Raw genomic sequence first — 14,856 nt, 5'->3', positions numbered from 1 at the left:
TGCTTAAACCTGGCGAATGTTAATAGAGGTGTAATGAAGCAGTTGTGTTTAAAGGGCCTTGTACAGTGTCAGCTTCATTCCATGTTGGCTTTACTAAGTGAGATCTGGGATTAAACCAAGCCTGGAAAGTGGAATTCTGTCCCACTTCCTCATTAAAACAACATTTAAACCCCTTTGGGCCCTTTATCCCGAGATCCACCACCAGGCTCCCAGAGCCTGGGAGAGATGATGCTTAGATACTGCAGAGATGATCCTTAGATTGCTAATCAATGGGATATGGGAAAGGAGCTGCAAGCAAGGAACTGTTTAAGGAGCACTTTGCAATTTGCTGTTGGTTTTATCCCTCTCCGTCAGTAGCAGCCACTTGAGAAGAGGTGAATCCTTGAGGAAAAGTGGGAGGAAGGTGGGACACATTGGGTGAAATCGGGTGTTTGAGGCGGTTTTGTAGCTGGTTTTCTGCGATGTGAGCAAAAAGAGCCAACGTTTGGCTCAGGTTTGATACAACCTGGGTTTTATTAAACCTGGTGCTTGGGTCTGTTCCCATTCCAAGACTCAACCGGAGCTGGCTCCATAGGGAAGGAGGTTCCAGGAAACAGGAGCCGATCTGTGGTCTCTTGGGGCAGCAGAAGTAGCACAGAGCAAGTGGTGCTTTTCACCCTTTCCTGTTCCCCGGTGTCACCAGCGTGACTTGCTTCATCGTTGGGTCAATCCCAGCTTTAGGGAAGATCACTTGAACCCTAAAAAGACTTAACCTGGGGCAGTGGAGGTGATCCCAGTGGGAATTCCAATGGGTTTGTGCCCAGAGAAGCTGTGGCTGCCCCATCCCTGGCAGTGTTCAAGGCCAGGTTGGACACAGGGGCTTGGAGCAACCTGCCCTAGTGTGAGGTGTCCCTGCCCCTGGAACTGGATGGTGATCTCAAAGACCTTTGCCCAGATGTGTTGGGACCTTTATCTTTATGGTTTATCCTTCTCTGAGGGTTATTATGGGCTGGGAGGGGAGCTGTGGCAGCTGGTGGCACCACAGCCGTGGGAATGCTGTGTCTTTTGGGTGGGTTTCTTCTCATACAAGCCAGGAGAAAGACGTTTCACCCCATTTTGGGGTTGTAAAAAGGAGATGATGGGGATGCGTTCAGCATAGAAGCAGAAGGAACCTGGTTGAGGTCTGTGAGTGGAGGAAAGATCCTCAGTTGATGGTTATGGGTCAGCTTGTGAACGCTTCTCCATCCCCACAGCTCTCCTGCTGCCCGGGTGCTGGTGGTTCCTCTTCCAAAGCATCCATGGGCTCTGTCCCAACAGAAAGAGAAGCTTTAGTGGCCCCCAAACTTCTTCCAAGTGGTGTGTATTCCTTGTTCTCCCTCATTTCTGCCAATGGGAAGTTTCCAGCCACTGCAAGGGGGGGATACATAGGGAACAGCTCCTCTTCCATGGTTTCCTGGTGGGTGGAAGGGCTGCTGCTGCCTCGCTCTGTGCTTGGCTCAAGTGGAGGGTTTTGGCTTAACCCTGCTCGTCCTGCAGGAAGGCTCCACATGGACACGTCTTCCCTGCGAGTGGCCTCAACAAAACTCCTCTTTCGGGAACATTTCTGTCCCTTGAGCTGTGGTTGGAATTGGCAAAACCAAAGGGGGGAGAGTTTATGTCGTTTAAACCCAGCACAGGGACGCTGTGTTTAAACCTTGGCCGGGCTGGCTTCATGCACTCAGGTTTTCACTCCTCCTCACGTTTTGGGTGGCACAATTCCTGTTTTCCTCGCTTTTTGCCCGGAGAACAAACAGTGCAGCAAGTTAAAACCTTCACCAGGACTAACAAAGCCCCGTTCCTGGAGCACATTCCTTCTTAGAAGGCTCTTAATCACTCCATCACCCTTTCTATGCTCATTTGAGGAGCTGAAGAGGTATTAAAGTGAGGAATAACCCTTCAAAAAGAATCATATCCTTGGGGCAGGAAGTTTTTCTGGGAATTGAGGGCTGGCTCCGCTCTTCAGGTTTCCTCCTTACACTTTAAGCCTGGCTTAAAGTCCCTTTTAGTCCCCACCTACAGCCCTTACTTGCATAAGAGCAATGGGAAATGGGACCCATGGGGTGTCTTTAATGAGTGGGGATTAAATGAAGATACTCAACAGAAAGGATGCTGTTGGGCTGCAGGCTTAGTAAAACCCAATACTAAATAACTGCTGGGAGACAGCTCCAGCATTCCCCAGCTCAGGAATCATGGCATCATAGAAGGGTTTGGGTTGGAAAGGACCTTAAGATCATCTAGTTGCAACCCGCTGCCATGGGCACCTCTTTGTTATTCCTAAATAGCTGAAAACCAGTTGTGGTTGGTCTTGTTTTGGAAGGGGATGGTGGGAAAGGAGTGTCGTGGAAAGGATCATGGAATGGGTTGGGAAGGGACCTTAAAGCTCATCCGTGGCCACGGGCAGGGACACCTTCCACTAGAGCCGGTTGCTCCAAGCCCCTGTGTCCAACCTGGCCTTGAACACTGCCAGGGATGGGGCATCCAAACCTTCTCCCTTCAACCCATCCCAGTGTCCCACCACCCATTTATGGTCTTTCCTGACAGGTTTTGCTACCAAAAATCCCATAAAACACTAAATTCCTTGTCCTGGTTCCTTCCACAAGGATCCGGGTGCAGATGAGCCACGGGAATCTCTTTGCCAGCACATCCCAGGTTGGAAAGCCTTTGCCAAGCTGGTTTAGCCGGTTTTCCTGGGATCCTCTTGCACGTTGGGTTCTGATGAAAGTAGCAGATTTGGGGTGTGAAACCCGAATTTTGGGAAGAATCAACGTTTTTAGGTCTAATTTTCATGTTCCTCTTGTGGAGCTGCTGCCGAGGGTTGGAGCCAGCCCCGTGTAACATCAGGTGGGGAGTGTAAAACCAGTTTTGCTTCCATCAGTGACCATAATCTCCTCATACAGCGCCGGGACAGGGATCTGTAACCAGTATCCAAAGGCTCCTCCAACCCAATTCCAGCCTCCAAAGTAGGAATTTGATCTGCTCCTGATGTCTCCCCATGTGTGTGTATGTGCTACAGTGTGGTTGGGATTGAAATTAAGGCTCAGATTGGCTCAAAGCAGCTTGGTTTGGAAGGTGGGACTATGCTAAATCCACCCCATGGAGCTCAGCCGTGGGGTTGGAAGGAGCTGGGTGTCTCAGCAAGGTTTTCCTCCCTTCTCCTCTGGATGGGATGGGTGGGAATGGCTTTGCCTGCTGCTGAGTAGGTGCTAAATTCCCACTTGAAGGAAGAAAATGGGAAGAAATGGGTTTAAATCACTTCATCCTCTGAGTCCTGATGCTCAGAAGGGGGGAAATAATCCAGAGTGAGAATTCCCTTAAACTTGGCACAAGGAATATTCATTCCCCTGAAGCGATGTTGAAGTTCAAGGTTTGGTGCCAGCAGCAGGTTCTTTAGCAGCATTGTCAGTGGAAATTATCATCTCGTGTTATATTGGCCTTTAGAAAGTGGTTTGGTGCCTGTCGGGTGGGTATTTCCCTGTTGGCAAGGTTTAGGTGATAAAAACACTTGGAAGCGTGGCCCGGAATTGCAGGAGCAGGAACGTCCCAGCAGCAGGATCTCAAACCCAGCAGAGCTGCGTCTTTATCGCGTGGATAAAGTCAGGTCTAAGAGGTCAGAGTTTAACACTGGAGGGGGGAGGAGGGGATGAGGGTGAAATCCCTGGTCCAAAGGTTTCCTGGGATCACTGTGGTTAGGATTAGGTGCATTTCCAGCCTGTCCTTCCTGGGTGAGCTCCATACTCCGTGTCTCGCCCTGGTTTCGGGAGCTTGGCACTAACTCTGTGCTGAGGAGAAGGGATAAGCCCAGGTTTGAGCTTTGCTGCTCGCTCAGAACTCAGCGTCACCGCTCTTCCTGCTGTTTCAGGCCACGATTCCCAACTTTCTGCTGCTCCCAAACCCCCGGCAGGATCCTTTGGGAATGACTTGGGGTGTAATTCGAGTTAATTTGGGCACGATCCCCTGGGGGAAGAGCGAAGGGGAAGGTGTGGTGCTGGGCAAGGACACGCTTTGATCTCTGGGTTTTCCACTTGTGAAGTGCTTTGTGCTTTCCCCTCTGCCTGCGGAATCGCTGGAATGGGACGGGGAAAAGGAGGAGGAAGAGTGAAAAGGGGGAAAAATCCCATTGATTGCGCTGTCGCTGGTGGAATTGAACATCCAAAGTGGGGAATCGGGCACAAACACCACGGAGCTGGGTCTGCCTGTAGAGTAAAGGGAGCAAAGAGCCTTTTCCTGCTTCTCCTGGTCCTGGATAGAAGAATTCCCTGAAAAACCCAGGTCAGGTTACAAGGAAACCAAGTCACTGCTTATTGCTGCACCGACCCATTACAGACGGGGCTGCCCTTGGCCTGGGTGTTTGCAGAGCTCCGGGGCTCCTCTTGTCCAGGGGGGGATTCCAACTCTTTGCAGAGCCTGAGGACGTAAAAAGGTGGAGTTTTGGGGTACTTTGGTGTCCTTGGACACCCCTTTTTGAGGTCCAGGAGGCTGAGAGTCACTGGGCAGCGTGTTTGGGGGGTATCGTCTTGTTTAGAGCTGTGGAAGGGTTAGGAAACGGTGGGAATGAGTCTTTGCTTCACAGAAACTGCTCTTCACAGGGCCCGGAGTGACTCCTAAGCCTCAGATGTCACCTAAGTCCTGTCTGGAACCCGGCCCTTTGCTTTTGTCCCCTTGGACCTCCCAACTGGTTTGTGTGTGGCTGGTTCTGCCCCAGGACACGTCTCAGTGGTGAAGGACGCTGCGTTCTGCACAGCTTCAAACCAGCTTTTCTTTGGCCTTCTCGTATTAATCAGCTATTTTTGCTCTTGACCTTGGCTTGTCCTGTCTTACCTCAGCTTCCAGTTGGGATTTGCTGGGAAAGGCTCTTTGGGAACCCTGTGTTCTCCCAGATTATTGATAGCGCCTGGAAGATGCGATGCTGAGCAGTTGTGGGCTCTGTGTCTACAGCCATGGGCTGAGGATTCAGGTTTGGAGCCTAAAATGTGCTTCTAAAGAAGTCTGCTCTAAAGCTGAGAGTGTTTTAAGCTCAGTATTTGAATATAGGATCATAATCCTTCTGTATCCTGCCTATTTTAGGAGGAAGTTGCCTTCTAGATGTTCATTTTAAGCTTGGGTTTTGGTAAAGCACACTGGGGCATCCTTCAGGAGCTCAGGTTTAACCCTTGAGTCCGGTTTGCTCTTCAATCTTAGCTCAAGGAGGTTGGGAGAGAAGACAAACAGCGACTTCAAGTCAGTCCTTGGTGAAGACTTGCTAAGTCTTTAATTCTCTTTGAGTAACAAGTGGCCCTGAGCGTGTGTTGGAGGGTGCATTTGTGATGGTTCATATGCTCCCACATCTCCATCTCCTTATCCCAGCACCGGGATGGAAATGGCCTTTCTCACCTCAGGAGCCCCTTGACCTGCTCCACGCCAGTAAGAAGCTGGGTTAGGAACCCAAAACTGCCTCAGTATTCCACCCTGGAATATTCCTGCTGTTCCTTTGGGTGGTTGGTCTGTGGGAGCCAGTGGAAGCAGGACGTGCAGAACCCAAGCTGGAGATCTTGGAGAGGGGGGGTTCTGCTGCTCTTCAGCACAGTTAATGTGAGCTGAGGGCTTTTAGTAGCCAGCACCTGCTTGTCTGAGCTCCCTCCAGCTAGGTTAGGCTGAAGTGAGTAACTTACTCCAGGGCGAGGATTAACAGGAGCATCCCGGTGCTTCCTGCACCTCGGAGCAACCCCATCAGGACGGGTCTTCCCTGCTCCATGGAGAAAGCTCCTCCTGATTCACAGCCAGTCGGGTTCCTCATTACCCTGATGACTCCTCAAATCCCTGTTTAATGAGGAGGAGCTTGGAGCCAGCTCCCGGAGCTCCATCCTGCTCCGGGGCACGCTGACCCCGACGGGGATCACTTCTGCATGGAAGTGGGAGTGGAAACACACTCTCCATGTTGCATCACCCGCCTCCTTCCTCACTAAATGTCTTCCCTCCCGGATAACTGTTGAGGTTGGTGTCCATCGCTCCAGTTAGAAACATTCCCATTCCTCTTGCCATGGATTATACAACGTGGGGGCTCCTTGTGCTCCACTCTTAGGAATGAATGGGTTAAAAGTTGGCTTTTCTGGCAGCAGCCTCAAGCTTAAACAGCTCCTGGCCAGGGAGGGAAGGAGGAGACATTCCAGCTTGTCCTAATCACAACCCAGCTGCTGCTCCCACTCTCTAACCTTGGCATTTTCAGGTCTTTCCAGCCTGTCTCTGCAATGAAGAGAAGGAAAACTCCTCATTCCCGGCAGCAGATCGGCTGGGAGGCTCTTAACCAGGCAGAAATGGGAATATGAAGCCAGTTCCCTTCTTTTTAGGCCATTCCCATCTGGTTTTCCCTCCACACCTTTGCTTTGGCTTCTTAAGCCTTGTAAAGAGTTAATGTTGCGGTTGGGTCGGGTCAGATCCTGAGCCTGGGGCTCCAAAACAGTGTCTCCGAGCTGCAGAATGACTGGATATGGGATGAAATCCCTGCGTGGAGCTGGATTCTCCCATAAATGAAAGGATTTGAGGCTAAACTGGCCTTGCTGGAAACCCTCTTCCTGGGCTCTGGAGCTCCGATGTGCCCTTGCAGCCTGGCAGCCGGTTGGTGGCCTGCATTGAATCTCATTTCCAACGGGTTAAAGCGCTTTCCTCTCTTAAATCCATGATTCCAACTTTAAATCCGGCTTTTGCCCCATGGGATGGGGTGAAGTTTGTTCTGGTCGTCTCAAGAATGAGGAAAAACTTGATGTTCCCCTTGATTTTAAGCAGGATTCTGAGCTTCCTCCCTTGTACAGCGCATTGGATCCCTGCTTCCCGACGGGGACTGAAGTAGCTGTTACTTCCTGGATGCAGCTGGGTTTGGCAGCTCTTTGGTGTTACACGGGGCTGAGGAGCCCACAATGGGAATTCCAGGGAATTTGGTGCACGGTGGCTCCTAGTCAGGCTTCATCCAGACCTGGATTTAGTTCAGTGCTGAACAAGTGTGTGGTGCTGGTGTCTGAGCGCGGCTCACGTGGGGCTAAGGAGGAGGAAACCCATTCCTGGTATCCAAAACACTTGTAATTCCCACTTTAGTATCCACTGCTTTGCTGGCTCTTCCTGGGAAAAGCTTTGTCCGAGGCTTTATCCCTCATATGTGGTCTAAAATGTGCGGACTCAGACTTTGGATCATCCAAACAACATTCCCAAGTGTGTGGCTTTGAATGTTGCTGTGGGAATTCAGGGATCCAGGTGGAGCAGGTACCAGAAGTGCTCGTTTTAAGTGCAATTCCTGCATCAAATTCCCCCTTTTTCCTTTCCTTTGTGGTGTTGGGAATCTTGGATCCGTGCTGGGAGCAGGGGTCTCCGGTTGCCATTCCAGTGTGGAATCAGGGTGAAAACATGGGAAGAGCTCAGACCTTTACTATGAACCACAACTGTTACGGCTAAAAATAGCTCCATGTGGGAAGGTGGGAATCACCGAGTGGAAAAAATCCACTTGGGAAGCATCTGAGCTCCAGGTGGGCTTTTCCCCCCTCATTTTGCTGGAAAACTGAGGGTTTAATACTCCTTTACACGCACTTGGATATCAGGAGTGGGAGGGGGGTGCTAGAACATCCCTTGTGTGTTCGAGGTGGCTCGAGCCGAGCAAAATCCATGTGGAAAACAGCGTTTCCAGCTGGAGTGCGTGTCCTGGAGCTGGATGAACCCCCTGGAGCACAGCCTGCGATGGAGATAAAGCTTCCCAGACAAAACAAGTGCCTTTGGAAGGACGTCGGCTCCCGGCGCTGATGCCTTGTGGTGGGCACGGCGCCGGGTCACATCCTGCATCCGTCCCATGGAGGCAGGAGGCTGAGGTCTTGGGTGCTGGTGAGCTCCTGTTGGGCTGCTCACGTGGAGAAGAGGCTCAAAGTGGTGAGGGAAGGACCTCTGCAGGGGTTCCTCTGGGACGTGAGGCCTTGTTGAGGGGCTCCATGGGATCCTGGAATGCTTTGGGTTGGAAGGGACCGTAAAGCTCCTCCAGCTCCAACCCTCTCGTCACCTTGCACCGCACCAGGTTGCTCCAACCTGGGCTTGAATCCTTCTCTCTTGCTTCTCATAAAGCCTTCCTGGTGGTGCAGTGAGGAGCTCGGGGCCCCCCAGCAGTGAAGAAGCACCAGAGAGACCTTGAAATGGGGCATCTGCTGAGGCTCACCCAACCCTGAGAGGTGCAGGAGGGACACTGGAGGTGGAGGCATCAGTGGGAGACACCCAGGACCTCCCCTGCTCCCCACATCCATTGCTGAGGGCCAGGGAGCCTCAGCGAGATCCCTGTCTGCCTTTTTGGGTGGGATTCATCTCCTTGGTGTATCTACAAAGGGGTTTTTGCTCCCTTACAAGAGCTGGAAGCTGCTCTCCAGGCTGGGCGGGTGCTGCTCACCTTCTCCTGGATGATATTCCTCATCACAGGAACATGAATGGGACCTCGATGGATTAAAAACAACTCAATGGACTTAGAAGAGGAGCCTCCAGGTGAAGGAGAAGCACTTCAGTGATTCCAGGGCTCATATTGGCAGGTTCTTCATTGCAAAGTGGCTGCTGGGGGGTCTCGGGAGGGCTGAACTTGGACCAAGACTTCAAATCATCCCAGTAAATCCCATTTTCGGGCACTGCATGGATCATTTACCGGGGTTTTTCCTTGCCCTTTGCCTTCTTTAAGGGGAAAAATCCTTATTTCCCCCCTTTTTTGATGTTTTATGACATCCTTTGCACCCCTTTCTTCAAGTCTTCAGTTCACTCAGTGCTCAGGGCTGAAACCTTTTCCTTCCGTCTTAGTGTGATTTCCTGCTGTAAGTGGTTCCTGCTCATTCCCATGTATCCCGATGGGGGGGAAAACAGGAAAATTGGTGACATAAACCCCTTTAAATCACCGTGGTTTAGAGGGGGTTGTAGTTACAACCCTCAGTAGGAGACGTGGTGCCTTCTCCCTGTAGGAGATGTTCTGGGCGCTGCTGGAGCCACACAGAGGATGCTGGAGGAGGAACACAAGATCCTTCTGCATCTACAAGAGGGAAACCAACCTGTGTTTGTGGTTTCATGCGGTTGATCCTATCGGAGAAGGGGGATTAGTGATAGAAATGAATCCAGGGGGATTTAGCTCCCTGCCAGGGTGAGGAAACAGTGGGGTGAGGGTTTGAGCTCAGCCTGGTGCAGGGTTTGGTGCCTTCCGTGTCCATCCTCCTCCAGGATGGGCTTTGTTAGGAAGCTGTTAGGAGGAGTCAAGGGTGAACCAGCAGGAAACCCTGAGTAAAGGGTGAGTAGAGCTCTCCTAAGATCAGCTTCACCTCTGCAAGCCCAGGATTAAAGCATCAGCTCCAGCCTCCACGATGGCTCTAGAGTGACCAAGCCCTGAGCAACCTGATAGAACTGCACTGAAGAGCAGGAGACCTCCAGAATTCCCTTGGGATTCCTCACCTCAGGGCAGGCACAACCTCCTGCCCCTCTCTAGGGCTGGGCTTAGTCAGAGCTGTTAAGCTGGTCATTAGGCTTTTGTATGCCTTAAATGTGCTGAATTCCCTTTGCTGGGGGGGGAATGTCACATCTCCCGTGTCCTTCATGGTCTGTCCTGCCCCCCAGAATGGAATTAAAACTCCTGAAAATGGAATTAAAGCTGGGTTTTATAGAGTTTAAGGTATTTTTGGCTCTAATACGTGGTGAGGTGGCTCTGGGGGTGTCTCATGGGAGTGTTAAACCAGCGTTGGTCGTGGTTCCAGTCACCTTTCAGGGGTTGTCTTTGTGATAGAAGCTTAAACCTCATCTTTGTTAGGCAATTCCCGTGGAAAGCTGGAGCACAAGTGGTGCTTGTTCTTACCCTGGGGCTCAGCACCTCTTGTAAACTGCTAAGCCAGGCTTTGAGGTGCTTGGATTGGGTTAAATCCAGGTTTTGCTTAAGTTAAACCCGGCTTAAAGAACTGGGTAGGACTTTGTGGGCTGGGAAGAGCTTTATGTGTAATGTGAGGGTTCATCTGTGCTTGTGGGAGCTCTCAGTGAGCTGTGGTGGGTTTGTGAGCTCAGATTAACTCCTTCTCACTGTATTTAACTTAAACTTGGCCGATGGTCTGGATCCTTCCCCCATCCACGTGGCGCTGTGACGCTTCTCAGCACCAAAGATTCCCGGTTTTCCAGCCCCTCCACGTCACTCCCTACAAATAAAGGCAGAGACACGGAGAGCAGAAGGCAAAGGGGGGGGCTTAGTCCTGCCTTTGGGCTCTGGTGCTGAGTTCATGCTCATTTCTTTCCCTTCCAGATCTTTCTTTCAATAGTAGCCTCGAAAATGAAGGTCAGAGGGTTCAGCTGGTGAAGAAGAACCGAAAACCTCGAAGGGTCAACTCGGATTTCAGGTAAGGATCCCAAATTGTCTGAGGATTCCCAGCTTTTGGGGGTGGCAGGCAGGATTGTGGGAGTCGTTTACAGCCAGGGTGAGCTTCACACATTGGCTGGGAGTGCTTTGGGTGGAGTTAACCTCATAGAAGCTGCAGTGGGCACATCCCTGGCTTTGCCAGAGACGGGATTCCATGAACCTTCATCCTGCTGTGGGGATTTGGAGCTGGATCTAACTCCATTATCCTGCTGCTTTGTGGGAGCGTAGGATCATTTAGGCTGGGACAGAGCTTTAAGACTGAGTCTAACCATTAGCCTGGCGCTGCCAAGTCTACCCCTAAGCCATGTCCCTCACATCTCTTAAATCCCTCCTGGAATGGTTTGAGGCTGCTTTTCCCATGGAGCTGATTCCAGCAGGAAGAACCAGGGTCGGGGAGAAGCTTCACACCACAAAATACCTCCCTTTTCAGGATGTTGGTGTATTCCCGTGCTGTTTCACACCATGGGACAGGAGTTTCCTGCTCCCACATCCATGTGCAGCCCCATCTCCCGCACCCCTTGGTCGGTGCTTTGAGCCACTCCACCTTGTCCCCCCATGGCCACCCCCGAGGCTGAATTTGGCCGTTTTAGGTTCATCTGGAGGGGTTTGGACACCTCTGATGGTGCCATCAGGCAGCACTTGCAGAGCTGGGGGCTTGGAAAACGGAGGACAACCACGGTGTCTTCTGCTGTCTGTACCCACAACTTGCTCTTCTACATGTGTTTTCCTCTAAAAGGCTTGGGAATAAATGGGGAACATCCCCCCCCCCAAATCCACAACTGTTGTTTTTCTCATGGCTCCAGCTTTGGAATGACTCGGTTGGCTTTCACATCAGGATATTTGGGAAGATTGGAGATATCTCCAGTAATAATAGTCATCATCTCCAAGGGGTGTGTGTGTGTGGTTACAGACAGCCCAGACCTGATGAGACATCACCTTTCCAAAGTCTTGGGTGGGAAAAGCTGGGTTTTAAACACCCAGCTCCTCTGGGAATGCTGTGCCCTTGGAGGAGTAACAAGAAGACTGATTTGGGTTGAAGGGACCTTAAGGCTCATCCAGTTCCAAGCCCTGCCACGGGCAGGGACACCTTCCACTAGAGCAGGTTGTCCCTGCAGGCAGCAACAGGCTGTTCCCTTAGTGGGAAGAGCCCTGACTTCCATGGTGCTGCAGAGCCTTCTCCATCTCCCTTCCCTGGGAGATGCTGCTGCTTTCTCCCCACGTTCTCCCTGTTCTCCTGGTTTTGCCCATGACTGAAAAAGCTCCTCACGGAAGCTGAGCAATAAAACCCAGCAGAGATGCCAGAAGCACTCCAGCAGTTCTGCTCCCTTGGGATGGCGTTGGAGATATTCCTCATGTCGCCTTCCCAAGAATTCCTTGATCACAAAGTGGTTTGGGTTGGTCCAACCCCCTGCCCCGGGCAGGGACACCTTCCACTAGAGCAGGTTGCTCCAAGCCCCTGTGTCCAACCTGGCCTTGAACACTGCCAGGGATGGGGCAGCCACAGCTTCTCCCTTCAACCCAGTGTCCCACCACCCTCACAGGGAAAAACTTCTCCCAATATCCCACCTAACTCTTTTCTCTTCCTATTGGAAGCAGTTACTCCTCATCCCATCCCTCCATCCCTTGTCCAAAGCCCCTCTCCAGGTCTCCTGGAGCCCCTTTAGGCTCTGGAGCTGCTCTAAGGTGTCCCCTTCAGGAGCCTTCTCTTCTCCAGGCTGCCCCAGCCCAGCTCTCTCAGCCTGGCTCCATGGCAGAGCTGCTCCAGCCCTCGCAGCAGCTCCGGGGCCTCCTCTGGAGTCTCTCCAGCAGCTCCACGTCCCTCTCATGTGTGCCCATCGCATCGATATCCATGTTTTTAGGGGTCAAATGAGGCCAGGATGAGTTGGGATGGTGCTTTCCCCTTGAGGGGAAAGAAGTGCTCGAGTTTGATAACACAAGAGGAGGGTGGTGGGATCCAGTGAAAAGGGTGCAGGATAAATGAAAGGATAAATCCATGGAAGAAATCAGTCTCGGGCCTTGAAAGGTTGAATTTCAGGAATAAGCTTGTCTAAAAGGTGGAAAAATGCCTGGGAAAAGCTCAAATCTGGTGTCAGTTCCTTGGTTTTCCATCAGTGTCCCATGTTTGCTGTTGGCTCCTTTCCTTCCCTGGAGTATTGATACACACTGAGAAGTACCTGCTTCTCTGGAGGTGCCTTCGTTTCTGATGCCTTTGGTTGCTGCCTTGGATTAAGTGCTTGTTTCTTCCCTCAGATACGGTATCTGAAGGCATCTGTGCCTGAAGCCACGGAAGATAGATGGACAAGCCAAGCAACTTCTGACTCTGCATCATTTTCTGGGGCAAAATTCTATGGCAATGTATCCTACAAGGTACAGTAGCTCCTTGCATTGAACAGGGGACTCCTGGTGCTTGGCCTCCACTGGCTAAGAGCAGTTTATCCCTTGGGAGCTTCCTTTTATGTGCATCCCAGAGGAATCAGCACCATCCTGAAGCAGCAAGTGATGCTTTGGCTCAGTTGGAGCCCTGAAAAGCTGAACCCATCATGTAAAGACCAAGACCTGCCCTGGGGTATGAGGGTGGTCAGGGGTAGATTTCGGCCAGTTAAAGCCATGGACCACAGCAAAGACCAGCAGAGGTCTTATGAAGCAGCTGAGGGCCATAGCAGGTCAGGTTGCTTCATGTCTCTGGCTTTGTTCCTCTCTGTGGTCCATGTGGAGACCCTGTCCATGACCAGAGCCATGAGGCTGCTCTAAGGCAGCAGAATATCAACCCAAACCCAAATTCAGAGCTGCACGTCTGAAGTTTAACGTGTGCTCAGCATGAAAGTGGACAACGGACACATCCTGGAGGGTATCTACATGTTCACCACACAGTGGTGGTGAAGCCACCAATTCATGGTGGCTCGTCATGGCTGGAGAAGTCCATAAGCTCAGCAGAAAGACCTTTTCTGGTCTTCAGAATGATGTTTAGATCAGCTACCTACAGATTATGTACCCAAATTAGTTACCTAAGTTGTCTACCCAAGTTACCTGCCTTAAGATGAGCTACCAAAATGAGCCACCTAAAGATCATGGACCTAAAGATTATCTACCTAAGGATCCACCTAAAAATTACCTACCTAGATGATCTACCTAAAGACTTGTCAGCCTAGATTATAGACCTAAAGGTGATCATCTACCTAAATCACTTACCAAAAGCAGACAGGATGAATTAGATGTGGGTCTGTCCACTGCATGGTCCAGCTGAAGCATCTCGTGGAAGCTCAACATCCACCTAAAAGACACATTTGGGCATGAAATCGAGGTTAGCTGAGCCGTGGTGGTGGGGTGGGCACTCCTGAGGAGCTGAAAGGAGATCAGTGTGTCGCCCTGCATTCCTTTAGCTGGGGCTCAAAGTTGGCCAGCCCCAGCTTAAGGTCTCTTCTAGTGTTGGCAAACTCAACCCTGGAGCTGAAGGTGGTTCCAGCCGAGAGTCAGCAACGTTTGAAGACTCCATGGAGAACATTGAGGTCCTTTTGGCCAGATTAGGCAAGAACAGGGGTAAAACTCGGGAGCAAAGAGGCACCACTGACTCCTGGGCATGGAATTACCTTGGAATGTCCTTTTTTACCCACGGGACATCATTTGTTAGGCCCAAGCGAGTGGGGCCCGAGCTCTGGTTGCCCCGGGTGGTCTGGTGGAGCTCCACCAGCTTGTTCTGAAGCAGCACCTTGCAGCAGAAGCTGGGTTTGAAGTGACCCCCGTGTCCTTGCTCCGCAGGGTGTCCGGTGAGGAATGCAATGGGATCAACAGCATGTCGGCAGAGAGCGGCCCTGGAACGAGACTGAGAAACCTGCCGGTGATGGGGGATGGACTTGAAGCCACCCAGATGTCTACAGCGCAGTCCCAGGCTCAGCCCCAGCAAGGCAACGTTGTAGGTGTTAATCCCCCGCCGCCGGAGACCTCCAACCCCAACAAACCCAAGCGACAGACCAACCAGCTGCAGTATCTGCTCAAGGTGGTGCTCAAGACCCTGTGGAAGCACCAGTTTGCGTGGCCTTTCCAGCAGCCCGTGGACGCTGTCAAGCTCAACCTCCCTGTAAGTAGAGGCTGAGAGACCAGGTGGTGGTTCTCAGTGGAAGGAGTGAGGCCTTATGGGGCTGGTGTGTGGGTCCAGCCTTCTCCTGGCGTCACAGAGTCCATCTTCAGTGGGTGGACTTGATCCAGTGATGATCCGGTGGTTGGACTTGATGTAATGGGTGGACTCGATGATCTAATGGTTGGATTCAATGATCCAGTGGTTGGGCTTGATCTAATGGTTGGATTCAATGATCCAGTGGTTGGGCTTGATCTAATGGTTGGATTCGATGATCCAGTGGTTGGGCTTGATCTAATGGTTGGATTCGATGATCCAGTGGTTGGACTTGATGTAATGGTTGGACTCGATGATCCAATGGTTGGATTCAGTGATCCAATGGTTGGGCTTGATCTAA

General features: G+C 51.5%; 1 protein-coding gene across 8 annotated transcripts in view; it reads left to right on the top strand.

Annotated features, from left to right (window-relative positions):
- Window positions 1-14,856, top strand: part of BRD4 (bromodomain containing 4) — a 52,226-nt gene that overhangs the window by 5,575 nt on the left and 31,795 nt on the right. For all 8 annotated transcript variants that reach the window (XM_030475302.1, XM_030475299.1, XM_030475295.1 and 5 more), the window contains exons 2-4: window positions 10,274-10,367; window positions 12,638-12,754; window positions 14,144-14,462. In XM_030475302.1, the coding sequence (XP_030331162.1) occupies window positions 12,735-12,754; window positions 14,144-14,462 (339 nt within the window). In that variant the 5' untranslated portion in view covers window positions 10,274-10,367; window positions 12,638-12,734. The remainder of the gene's footprint in view (window positions 1-10,273; window positions 10,368-12,637; window positions 12,755-14,143; window positions 14,463-14,856) is intronic.

The sequence above is a fragment of the Strigops habroptila genome, unplaced genomic scaffold (assembly GCF_004027225.2).
Source record: "Strigops habroptila isolate Jane unplaced genomic scaffold, bStrHab1.2.pri NW_022045634.1_ctg1, whole genome shotgun sequence".
Lineage (NCBI taxonomy): Eukaryota > Metazoa > Chordata > Aves > Psittaciformes > Psittacidae > Strigops > Strigops habroptila.
The sequence above is the reverse complement of the archived record's forward strand: the minus strand, read 5'-3'. Positions and strand labels throughout refer to the sequence as shown.